Source organism: Mustela nigripes, chromosome 2, assembly GCF_022355385.1.
Source record: "Mustela nigripes isolate SB6536 chromosome 2, MUSNIG.SB6536, whole genome shotgun sequence".
NCBI classification, from domain to species: domain Eukaryota; kingdom Metazoa; phylum Chordata; class Mammalia; order Carnivora; family Mustelidae; genus Mustela; species Mustela nigripes.
The window spans coordinates 213416628-213430099 of record NC_081558.1 but is presented as its reverse complement, the minus strand read 5'-3'; the positions used below and the strand labels follow the sequence as shown (position 1 = coordinate 213430099).

Here is a 13472-nt window from a genome sequence, read left to right as displayed (position 1 = left end):
GCTCAAGGTCTTCTGTTCAGGATTTTAAAATAGTAGACATGAGGTTGTACAGCTGTTAGGAAAGAGCACAACTGTTAGGACGATTTAAAAATAGTAGACATAAGGTTGTACAGCTGTTAGGAAAGGAGAAATGAGGGAAGGAAGTTGCCTAACATTCCTGAAGGATTCTAGGAACTACTCTTTGATAATCATTCTGGTTGTGAGCTAGAATGTTACAGGCTTATTGCAAACATTTCAAGTCCATTCCCACTCACTGACTTCTACAGCTAGCCAGCTGCTTGACTTCTAAAACTGCTGGTTAGCTTTATCTCTTTCTGAAGTTTATCCAGATGATAAACTAAAAAAAGAAACCTTAGATGTTAACAATGGTTTGTGACCCTTCAAAGTGCTCATCCTGCTGGAGAAAATCTCATTCGTTAATCTCATTCTTAGTTTCTCTTTTGATTTTCATGAACATCACATGAGCAGCAATAACATTGATTCATGGTAGATGCACAGTGTTTGCAAGATCAGTGCTACAGAACTTTGTTGGAAAGTGGTTGTGTTTTCGGGACTTGCTCTCAGTTCACCACTCAGCCTTGAGGGTACGTCATGACCGATGGCCTGTGCAGGTCTGGCTGCCATGACCTGCCTTGTTTCAGCTTGATCCTTGATAATTTTGTATGACTTGGCTTTGAGAATGAAGTAAAAATAGTTTTTGTCTTTAACTTAAAAGTGATTTAACTATGTCGAATATTGAAAAGAAAAAGTGTTGGGCGGCCGGAATAGGTCAGTTGGGAGAGCGTCAGACTGAAAAGAAAAAGCGTTGACTGAATGAGTATCTTTGGCCTGAGTTAGGATGTTTTCTCATGAAAAAATTTGAAAGTTAAATTCACTAAAATCATTTTAAAGAAACTAATAAATTTTTTCAGTTATACTTTTGCTGGAAGAGTAAGTTTCGGAAGATTTTTAAAAATTTGATTACATTGCTGTTCCTTGTGTATTTATAATTTTCTAATTTGGTTATATTGATATAGTCTGTGCAATTAAAATATATTAAAATTTAAGAAATAGTTAAATGTGAAGTGCTTTAAAATTTTCAGTTTAATCTCTAATTCAAAAATAATGATTCTTAATCCTATATTGAGTAAAAGGTCTAAGCTTTATAAGTTAACCATCTTACTTACTAAGCGTGCTTAGATACAGTGTGTAAACACTGACCATACAGATCTGTGACATTACATTTAGTGGGGAGCAAATTAGGAAAATGTTCATAGTTTCCTGTACGGGGTACAGTGTTGCAAAAATGTCAAGAAACACTAAGTGGAATCCTACAGTATGCAGTCTTTTTGATCTGGGTTAGTCATTTGGCTAGATGAGATTTACTTGTATAGTGGTGAGTAGGTGAAGTCCTTCTGTTTTCATTGCTGTATAGTATTCCTTTGATGACTATGCTGGTATTATTTAGTCTGTTCTTGAAGGACATTTGGGTTGTTTTCATGTTTGAATATCAGTCATAATTCTTCTTTCAACATTTTGTATATATCTCTTGGTATCTGTGTATTTCTTTTAAGTATATGCCTTGGAGTGAAATTTTTGGATTATAGGATATGTGTATCTTCCATTTGGTAGTTTATGCCCTGTGGCATTTCAGAGTGAGTGTGCTTCTACCTGTAGTGAGGTATGTGTGAAAATTCATTATGTTTGTACATTTCTCTCTTTCTACTTGTTTTTCTTTATGTGGTTTGCCGCTCTATTATTTGGTGCATACACCTTTAGAATTTCCTTTTTCCTTACTGAATTGAACCTTTTCTCATTGTGAATTTTCACCCCTTATTTCTAGTAATGCTTTATTCTCCAGATTCTTAATACAGCTCTGCTAGCTTTCCTTTGGCTAGTGCTTGCATAGCATATGTTTCCCTCCTCGTGACATTGAGTTACATGTGTACTAAACTTTTACTCCTTGATTCTCTTCAGTTAGGCTGCTGCTTTTCTGAACTTTTTTCCTGACCTCTGTTTTACTTTTGTTAGTTCTGTTTAGCTATGTGTAATCTGGTGTTAAACCCATTGTGTAAGTTCTTAGTTTTAGTTATTGTTTTTCTCAGTTCAGAATTTTTATACAGTCCCTTTTTAGAGCTTCCAGTTTTCTGCTAAAGTTCTCATTATTTTAATTTCTTAAAAATCAGCCATACTTACTTTAAAAATCCATGTCTGATAATTTCATTATTTTAATATCTTGTTCCCCTGTTTCCATTGCTTGTTGATTTTTTTTTTCTCATTTTTCACCATTGCATTTTCTTTGTTATCTGTGGTTTGATTGAATGTTAAATGTTAGAGATTATTTGAAGTCTAGGATATTTTTTCCCCTAGAGAAGATTTATGTTTGCTTTTGGTAAACTGCTAGGGCCACTGTCAAGCCTGTATTGCCTTAATCCAAGCAAGGATGGGGCTGTAGTTACTTTGGATTACTCTTCTAATATGGTTTACTGATAGGGCTTGGCAGTACCCTTTGATCGAATAGCCAAAGCCTGGAGAGTTCTCCCACACATAGAAGGCTCTGAATTGCAATTTTCTGTGAGCCTAATTTAATTAGTTTAGTCTGTCAGTGTTTTGCCTATCTTTCGACCCTTCAGCTTTCTCTTCCTGAGTGAAATTCTAGGGTTTTCTTTTTCCTACACTTCTTTGTAGGGTTTTAGGTAGATTCCCTATATATTTTGGGGGCCCCTGGATGGCTCAGTCATTAAGCGTCTGCTTTCAGGTCAGGTCATGATCCCGGGGTCCTGGGATCAGGCCCCACATTGGGCTCCCTGCTCAATGGGAAGCCTGCTTCTCCCTCTTGTGTTCCCTCTCTTGCTGTCTCTCTCTCTATCAGATAAATAAATAAAATCTTTAAAAAAAAAAAAAGTTAGCCAGTGATGTATTGAAATGATAAGACACCAGTCATTATCACACAGAAGGCACTAATGTGAAAACTAATTTATCAGTCAAGGAAAATGTGTTTTGAGTGATTTCTCATACAACTTGGGTGTTTGAGGAATAGCAGGCTCCCTCCACCCTTTAAATCAGTCTATTTTATTTGGATGATTTTTAAAGATTATTTAATTATTTTGTTTTGACAAAATATGACATTTCAAAAATTCAAGCAGAGCTGAAAAGTACTGAAAAAAAGTCCTCTAAAAATTTAAAATCTGGAAATAAGCAGGGTTAATATTTGAGGATTATTTCAGATATTTCTCTATACTTGTGTTCTTTAATGTTGGTGACAGCATGATAATATACGAATATATATTTTCACTTCTAAGATACGTATTTTAAGAGGTATCTGTTTTGGGTTATTGTTGTTGTTACATTCTTAATGGCAAACTATGTCTTCTAAGTAAAAATGCCAAGTTTTAATTTAACTGTGTGTGTGTGTGTGTATTTGAAGTGTTATTATTTTTTATTTTTGCCTTAAATTCCTCTTGGAATTTGAAAGAATGCCCATCTTACTGATGCTTGTACTCATTTGGGTGTTGATTTCCATTTGCATGTTTATGTTTCAGTCTGACTCGGTGGTTTTGCTGTCACAGTCTAGGCAGAGGACGTGCAGGCGCAAATACCCAAATTACGGTAGAAGAAATCTTGGCCGGCTTGACTTATCTTCTGGAAATGAATCTTCAAGCTCTATGAGACATGTGAGTTTTGTAACTTTAAATTATATAAAATAATGTTCAGTAATTTGTCTTAATTCTTTCCGTTGTATCTGCCAAGAGTCTAAGAATTTTTAACAGTTTTGCTGAGATACTTACCATACCAGTGTTGTATAATCTAGTATCTCTAGTGTATTAACAGAATTGTGCTATCGTCACTACTATTTAACTTCAAAATATTTTCATTGCCTCTAAAACGAAATCTTACACTCATTTGCAGTTACTTCCCAGCCCACCTCACTCAGCTCTGGGCAACCACTTTCTGTCTATATGGATTGATTGGCCTATTCTGGGCATTTTATATGAATGGAATCATACAATATGATTTTGTAACTGGCTTTTTTCACTTAGCATAAGGTTTCCAAGGTTGATCCCTGCGTGGCATGTATCCATCCTTGTTTTTGGCTGTTATGAATAATGCAGCTTACTAACAGACAGGTTTTTGATTGAATATAGGCTTTCATTTCATTTGGTATCTAGGAGTCTGTTTGCTGGGTCATGTGGTAACTCTATGTTTTTATCTTTTGAGGAATTGCTAAAATGTTTTCCAAAGCAGCTGTACTGTTTTATATTTCCATCAGTAATGTGTGAGGGTTCCAGTCTCACCACATCCTTATCAGCACTTGGCATTGTCTGTACTGTTGGTTTTAGCCATCCTAGCGGCGGGAGTGAAGGGCTAGCTCACTGGTTTTGATTTGCATTTCCCTAATGATTAGTGATGTGGAACATGTGCTTATTTCTTGTCTGTGCAAATATGTTGCCTGTTTTTCAGTTTGGTTGTCTTTTTTTGTTATTGCCATAAAAGGTTTTTATTCTGGATGGGAGTCCTTGCAGATAAGAGGGTATATACATATTCCATTCAGAGTGCTGACGTCTCACTTATTGGATGGTTGGTTTCCTCTGAAGCACAAAAGTTTTATGAAGTTTGAGAATATCCAGTTGATATTTTTTCTAACGTAGTTGCTGGTGCTTTTGCTGTCATAGCTAAGCTTTTCTTTAGCCCTTTTGCTTGACTTTGAGGAATGCTGTAGAATTAGTGGTCTTTTTTTTTATTTTTTGGGGGGAAGCCAATATTTTTGTAGAGTCTTTAAAATTTAATAATTGGATGTTAATATTTTCTAAACAGTAAACGTTTTGAGGTTTGAAGTGTTCCATATGGATGGACAGACTATTCATTTAATTCTGTTACAAAGCATTACAGTAGTAGTTTAGTTAGTGTTGGAGATATTAAATCTAAATTCTTCCACTCAGACAAGTTGTTTAACCTTTTATGTGCTCTGGCCAGATCTGTAAAAGCAGTCAGTGTTAGCATGCATTCCTCAAAGATGTGAGAACTTACTTGATTGTGAAGTGTTTAAAATAGTGTCTAATATCCAGTCATGCTAGCTGCTCTTATCACCAGCCTTTTAATTGATCTGACGTTGTTTTATGCGATGAGACTGTTTTTACATTAGTTTCTTATAGTGAATTGAACATGTTTTAACCCTTTCTTAATAGTTTTGGACAGTTACGATAAACATGCCCACCTATCCTCACTAGTTTCTGGTTTATGCTTACTGTGTTTTTCATACCTGTGCATTTTATTGTTTCTCCTTTTGTACACAAGATAGAGCATACTTTAGATGCCCTTTTGCTCTTGAGTTTTTTCACTTAAAATATTCTTGAACCCATTCCATATCGGTTCTTAAATATCTTCTCCCTGTTTTTTAAGAGTTGCATCACACGTGATTGTGGGCTTGTAACAGTTTACCACTTTCTCACGTATGGGCATTTAGGACATTTCCGGTGTTTTTGTCATAAATAGTGTTACAGTGAATAATCTTTTTGTCTTTGTATGTAGTTTTGTCCTGTCGGAGATGCAATTTGGAAGTACATTTCTGGGAATGGGATTGCCAGGTCCAAAGATAGATGTCTGTGAGGTGTATGAGAGAGTGATAGAAAAAAACTCCTGCTGAAGGAGGGTTCCAACTTGGCATTTCTACCAGTGGCATCTAGGAGTGCCTGTTTCCCTATCCATTAGCCCACAGAGTATGTTATACTTGATAATTTTTACCAATTTAGTGGGTGAGAGATGGTGTCCTAGTATAGTTTTATTTTTATGTTTTGGCTGTTCTTTCAGTTTGGTAAAATATAAAATTCATCATTTTAACTATTTTTCTGCATACAGTTCATTGGCATTAACTACATTTATGATGTGTGCGGCCATTACCACTGTATGTTTCTAGCACTCTCTCATCATCCTAGACATTCTGTATTCATTAACCACTGAGACTTATTTCCCTTCTCCATCCCTGGTAGCCTGCCTTCTACTTTCTCTCTATAAATTTGCCTATTCTAGGGACTTCTGTAAGTGTAATTGTGCAATATTTGTTCTTTTGTCTTTGGTTTATTTCACAGAAAGTTTTATTTTGACTTTCTCATAATATGCGTGAAGTTGTTGAACATTTCTTCATATATTTAGGGTGGTTTTTTTTAAATCTTCATGCTCCGTGTATTTATGTCTTTTGGTCATTTCTCTATCATGTTTTTGGCCTCTCCTCACCCTGCCCTGAACCTTAATTTTTATTTTTTTGGGGGGCGGGGGGCGAGACAGAGGGAGATAACGAATCTTAAGCAGGCTCCTTGCCCAGTATGGAGCCTAATGCAGGGCTTGGTCTCAAAACCCTAAGACCGTGACCTGAGCCGAAATCAAGAGTCAAGAGTCAGACGGTTAACCAACTGAGCCACCCAAGCACATTTCCCTGCCTTAATTTTTAAAAGTTCTTTATAACTGGGGCACCTGGGTGGCTCAGTCGTTAAGCTCTTGCCTTTGACTCCGGTCATGATCCTGGGGTCCTGGGATCGAGCCCTGCCTCAGGCTGCCTGCTCCGTGGAGAATCTGCTTCTTCCTCTCCCTCTGCTGTTCCCCCTGCTTATGCTCTCTCTCTTCGCTGTCCCTCTCTCTGTCAGATAAAGAAATAAAAATAAAATCTTAAAAAAAAGTTCTTTATAACTAGGGATATATAGTTATCTGTAATTTGTAAGGTGCTGGGTGTTTTCTGCCATTATGGCCTCTAAGTAGTTATTATTTGGCGTAGATGAAGGTTTCTGATTTCAGCAGATTTAATTTTTTTACACATTCTGATGTGTTCCTGAATTTTTGGGTTAATTTTATCATTGAATTTTCTGAGGTTTTCAGGTATCTCTTCTCCTTTGCACGGATACCTAGTTTCACTCCTAAGTTTTGTGCCTCTTATGGATTTCTCTGGTCTAACGGCATTCCTCAGTTCTTCCAGCGCAGCGCGGAGTGCTTATAGAGACATGGGTCTGCATTCCTGTTGGTGGACACAAGTCTACCACTGTCACGTTAAGAAAGATGCTTTATTTTATGTGTCTACAGTATACATACATACTGTCTTTTGCTAAGGGGATATCAACTAATGCTTATTTTCTTATATTCTTTTTGAAATACCAGGATTGATTATAGATTTTTTTTTTTTTTTTTTTTTTTTTTTGCTTTTTAAATCATCACTGGTATCAGTCTTAGAATTTTTGTCTTTATTAATTTGGTGTGTTTTTAAGTAATGAGGAACTTTTTAAACTAATGAAAGCATAGATAATGTGGAATGTTAAAACCACTTGACCTTTTAAAATCATGATTTTGTGGTTTGGTGTCCTTGGTTTTACTTGCATCGATATGAATTCATTCACTTATGTTGTTGTAGGGGGAATGGGGGTGGGGGCTCTTGTGGCTGGGTGGAGATGAGAGTGTGTATGTAATGTGTATGGCAGTAGGATAGAGATTGTGGCATTATGTATATGCATGTTGGTCCATTCCATTTTGGTTTGGAAAGCACCCATGGTAGGAAAGTTAGCCAGATTTTTAATTCTAGTTCCTGTACTTATCATCCTGTGACCCCAGGCTTGTTATTTACTTTTACTTTTCTTATCCCTGGGTGTTCCTATAGATGAAGAGCTAGTAATGTATAGGGTCTGGGAGACAGCAAAACACTCAGAGGCAGGGTGAATATAAGTTGTGTGGGGTTGAAGCTTGTGTAATCTTAGGATTTTTTTTTTTTTTTTTTTTTTTAAAGAAAAGTCCCTCAAAGTTTCAAGTAGATTATGCCACCTTGATAGGCAAGTTAAATCAGAATCTCTGAAACTTAGTGTTGTTAGTTTTCTTAATTCTTATTTTCTTAGTTCTTAATTTAATTTTCTTTGTTCTTAATTCTGCCTATGTTAACAGGTGTTTGGAGAGTTGGGATAACACATATAAGACATTTCATAGGGTGTGTGGTTTCGAGGTAATAGCTTTCAAGAGTTATTATTACTGTGATTTTAAGAAAAAGTTGATTTGAGCATGTGAAGCACATTCCATTTAGTAGTTCTGTTGTACTAGGCCTGGAATGTACTCCTGGAATAGTGTTGAGAAACAGGGCTGACATTTTGAGAAACAGTTTGTAGAATATTTTGACTTTACATTTTGCCTATTCAAATGAAGTAAACAAAAGTAGGTTTTTTTTTTTTTTTTTTGGTAAGATTTTATTTATTTGAGAGAGGGGGAGAACACAGAGGGAGAAGCAGACTCCTACTGAGCAAAGCTTGATCCCCAGACCCTGAGATCATGACCTGAGCCAAAGGCAGAGGCTTAACCAACTGAGCCACCTGGATGCCCCCAAAAGTAGATATTAACTTAATATTTTGCCTTTTGAGTTTTGGATCTTACTGACATTTTCATGGTCTGTTATCAAAGCTCCTAAAGTAAATGCTGTTACAGGAAAAGGTCCTGTCTCAGTTTAAAAGTACCTGCCTGGGATTCATGGCCAGAACTTAAAGTGGATCACAACCATTGGTGCTGTGATGATCAAAAAGTTGTTTGTTCCGCTCTCTTCCCTTTAAAAAAAGTGGGGGGGACACCTGGGTGGCTCAGTGGGTTAAAGCCTCTGCCTTTGGCTCAGGTCTTGGGATTGAGCTCCACATCAGGCTCTCTGCTCAACAGGGAGCCTGTTTCCCCCTCTGCCTTTCTGCCTGCCTCTCTGCCTACTTGTGATTGCTGTCAAATAAATAAAAAAAAAATTTTTTTTTTTTAAAGGACTCTTTTGGAGCAGTTTTAGGTTTACAGAAAAATTACACAATGAGTACAGTGAATTCCTATATTCTCTTCCCTTCACACAGTCTTTTCTATTAGTAATGTCTTGAATTAGTGCGGTGGATTTGCTTTAACTGGTGAGGTGAATTCCCTGGTTTACATTAGGGATAACCGTGTGTTGTATAGTTCTGTGGGTTTTGACAAATGCATTGTCTGCCATATCAGTATCTCCCATAATAGCATCAGACAGAACAGTTTCACTGCCCTAAAACCCCACTGGGCTATACTTAACTCTTCTCTCCCTCCTCCTGAGCCACTGGCAACCATTAATCTTTTTACTGTTTCCATAGACTTTTCCAGAATGCCGTATAGTTAGGTTATATAGTATGGAGCCTTTGCAGATTGGCTACTTTCTAGTAAAAGAGGTTTAAGTTTCCTCTACAACTTTTTGTGGCTTGATGTTTCATTTCTTTTTAGAACTGAGTAATATTCGGTTGTCTGAATTTACCACAGTTTATATATTTACCTACTGAAGGACATGCTGGCTGCTTCTAAGTTTTGACAGTTAGGAATAAAGCTGTTACAAACTTACACATTCCGGTTTTGTATGGACAGTATTTTTAATGCATTTGGGTAAATACCAAGGAGCATGTTTATTGCATCGAATGATAAGGCCCTGTTGGACAGCTTTGTAAGAGACTTCCAGACTTTCTCGAGTCCCATGTTGTGTTTTGTATTTCCATAGTCAATGAAGGAGAGACCCTGTTGCTGTTTGTTGTTGTTAGATGTCTTTTGTTCACAGATTGATTGGTAGATTCAACACCATCCCGATCAAAATCCCAAGTTAATTTTGTGGGTGTTGGCAGAGTGATTCTAAAGTTTACTTGCAGAGGTAAAAGACCTAGGATACTGAAGAAAGTAGTTGGAGGACTGACACTACCTGACATTAAGAGTTAGTATAAATCTGTAATTTTTAAAACAATGTGAGATCAGTGAAAGCATAGACAATAGTGGAACAGAATAGGGAAACCGAGAAATAGACTAATACACAGATCATCAAGTAGCGTTTGACAAAGGAGCAAATACCACTCAGTGGATAAAACATAGTGTTTCAACAAATGGTGTTGGAATGACTGGATATCCACATGCTAAAAAAAATAATCTAGACTGAGACTTCTCATAAAAATTAACTCAAAATGGATCATAAACTTAATGTAATGCAAAATGGAAATTTCTAGAAGATAACATACAGTAAAATATAGGGAACGTTGGCAATGGCAGTGACGTTTTAGATAAAATACCAGAAGCACAATCTGATAGAGAAAAACATGACAGGCTAGAGTTCATTGAAATTAAAATCTGCTCTGGGAAAGATACCATTAAGAGAATGAAAATGCAATGAAAATAGGACTCCCAGTCCTATTGACTGGGGGCAGATATTTGTAGAACTGCTATCTGATAAAGGACTTGTATTTAAAACATACCATGAATTCTTAAAACACATTCATAAGAAAACAATCCAGTTTAAGAATTAGCAAAATGCCTAACCCCTCATCAAAGAATATCTATAGGTCATATGGAAAGATGCACAACGTCCGTCATGGGGGTGAGAGTAGAACGATGAGAGCCGGTTGCATACCTGTCACGGTGGCCTAAGTCCCACAAAATGCTGAGGACATCTACATTGACTTTTTACGAGCTTCACTCAGAAGGGCTGGCGGTATCAACAGTAGTAGTGTTAAGTCTTAGACTCTAATGCCTTATGCTTGATAAGAAAAAGAATATAGTAAGAACATTTATTTCTTGTTTTTTTAAGTCCATCTAACTCTTTTCTTGCCCGATGGCCCAAGATGATCAGGACAAAGTACAGTTTTTCTTGACTTGTATTGTTTAATCTCCAAAATCAGGAGTTTTATTTTATCTACATCTCTCCCCCCCCCCCCCCCCCCCCCACCTCGGCCAATAGGAGACTTCCTGTGATCAGAGTGAAGGCTCTTGTTCTTCTGAAGAGGAAGAATGGAGGAGTGATCGAAGAAGTGAGAGCGACAGCGAGAGTTCAAGGTATCTGCTTTTCCTTATTCCCATCTTTTCGGCAGTTCAGTCGTAGGCATGGATGCAGTGGGGCACGGATGGCATTCGAGACGTAAGAGCTCACATCTGTGGGACAACTGACTTTTTAGTACATTGAAAAGGAGAAGAAAACCGGATTAACAACTTTATCTGTAGAAAATATTTTAGGCATTTTTGATTGTAAACATTTGAGCCGGCCAGACGTCGGGTGTGTGTACTCCAAATCAGTCCAGTCTTGAGCTGCATTTCTAACGAGTAGTATCCAAAGTGTGTGTGGTAACACCATCATTCTGTTTAGTATTAGTTATGCGTGTGTTGACCTTGTGTTTAGTTTTGGTATCGAAATTTCATTGGATCGAGATGTTAACATCTGTTCCTTCTCTTGGTAAATAAATGTCAGCTTCACCTTTGACAGATGCTCAAGCCAGAAATCTGGACCTCTTTTTCTTTTCATGAACATATCCATCACCACATGTAGGAAGGTGCCTCTGCCAAATAGGACTGAAAGTATCTTCTTTCTATTTTCATTGGTCCTGTTTTAGACCACCTGGTGTAGACCACCTTACTGTACTCCGTTTTCTTTCTTGACTTCTCTTATTCCATTATGATTAGGAGCTGGAGTAATTTTTAGAACACTTGTCTATTTTATTTTTTAAAATTCATTTTTAATTATGAAACAGACATAATAAAATTTACTGTCTTAACTATCGTTAAGTGTATGTTTCAGTAGTGTTAAGTACATTCATACTGTCTTGCACACACTCTCTGGAGCTCGATGCAAAACTGTAACTGCATACCTACTAAACAGTGATTCTCCACCTCCCATCCCCGTCCTCTGGCAACCACTCTTATGCTTTCTGTCTCTATAATTATTATCTTTTAATTTAGCTTTTCTTAAATTTTATTATACAAAGCAGGTGCTCTTGAATTTTTTGTAAATAACTCTTTTTATAATAAACAGCTCTTAGAAATGTGTGTGTTAGTGTGAGTATGTTTTATTGAGCCTGAGAGGTATGTGGTTGGCCAGTGATGGCCCAATAGAGTCCTTTGTCATCCTTTTCTGTATTTTCTGAAGCTAGCACTGGGCAGGGGCTCATTTTCTGGATCTAGTTTCCTGTCGGACTCTGCTTCTGCTCTGGGGTGGGCTACGAGTTCCTCTCACAAATCTTCTGTCATATCAAGTAATGGTCCCCCTCTTGGCAAGAAGCTCTGACCACTTACAGCTTTCTGTTTGTTGTGGTTATGTTTTCCTTGGGCTTTTTGGTCTGTTCACAGATGGTTTTTCATTCCAGTTAAAGTTTCTAGTCTATTCCTGAGCCCCCTCTCACTTGGGGTGGGAGGAGGGCCTGCTCTTACAGTTCTGTGTGATCTCTCCTGTTTTCATAACTACACTCCATCTTCTGAAAGGGGATCGATGGTTGGCTCTAAATGTTGTGTTCCACAGTGTCTCCTCTGTATTATACTTTAAAATAATTCCTCAGGCTTACATCCTTTCCTAATTTCCAGCATCAGTGCAGGTTTCTCTCTTTCGCATGATCCCTGGTTATTTCAGTAGTCGCTGATGGTGAAGGCAGAGTGTTCGAGTTAAATTTTCCCATGATCCTTCCTTCCTTCCCACTTCATCTCTTCTCTTAGTGTTATGTGACTGGTTTGCTGTCAGGGCTTAGATTCTGGTTCCCTGCAACTTACACATTTTTCCTTTTCCAGTGACTCGTCATCTCGATATTCTGATTGGACTGCTGATGCAGGCATCAATCTGCAGCCACCTCTGCGGACGTCATCGCGTCGGCGCATTACCCGCTTTTGCAGTAGTTCAGAGGATGAAATGTCTGCTGAAAATTTATCTCCTCCAAAGCGGAGACGAAAGAGAAAGAAAGAAAATAAGCCTAAAAAAGAGGTGAGAGAAGTATATCTTTAAAAACATCTTTTTACACTTTTTATAGAGGTGTTTCTGTCCATATTTGGAAATTAAGGGGCACCTGGGTGGCTCAAGTGGGTTAAGTCTCTGCCTTCAGCTCAAATCATGATCTCAGGGTCCTGGGATCAAGCCCTGCGATCAAGCCCTGCATTGGGCTCTCTGCTCAGCAGGGAGCCCCATATCTTATCTCTGTCTGTCAAATAAATAAGTAAAATCTTAAAAAAAAAAAATTAAAAGTCTTGGGGGCACCTGGCGTGTTGACTCGGTTGAGTGTATGCCTTCAGCTCAGGTCGTGATTCCAGGGTCCTGGGATCAAGCCCCACATCAGGCTCCCTGCTTGACGGGGAGCCTGCTTCTCCCTCTCCCTCTGCCTGCAGCTCCTCCCTCTCGTGCTGTCTCTCCCTCTGTCAAATAAATAAAAATTAAAAAAAAAAATCTTTAGGAAATTGGAACTTTTATATTCTTTTGACAATGTTAGCACAACTCAAATGTAAAATGGAATTTATATTTGGAAAAGCTGCTCTGTTGTGAAGCCTTCTCTGTTGAATCTGCCCCAGATTGGCCTTGGCACTGACTCCTTCCCCAGTTTGACACCTAAAGGAGGAGCTCTGTTTGCTCAAAATCCCACAATAACTCTTTATTTTCTCCTGTTAATCAACACCAGAAATACGCTTCAGGACATTTTGGGGCAATTTCATCTTCTCTCATCTGTTACTGCCATGTGTCCCAGACACATCTGGCATGTTCT

General features: G+C 37.8%; 1 protein-coding gene across 2 annotated transcripts in view; it reads left to right on the top strand.

Annotated features, from left to right (window-relative positions):
- The window catches only part of BRWD1 (bromodomain and WD repeat domain containing 1), a 108145-nt gene that overhangs the window by 55395 nt on the left and 39278 nt on the right, over positions 1 to 13472 (top strand). The window contains exons 21-23 of one of the 2 annotated variants that reach the window (XM_059392358.1): positions 3549 to 3653; positions 10703 to 10797; positions 12514 to 12703. In XM_059392358.1, coding sequence (XP_059248341.1) covers positions 3549 to 3653; positions 10703 to 10797; positions 12514 to 12703 — 390 coding nt within the window. Of the gene's footprint in view, positions 1 to 3521; positions 3654 to 10702; positions 10798 to 12513; positions 12704 to 13472 lie in introns of both variants that reach the window. The other variant, XM_059392357.1, reaches the window with a different exon arrangement.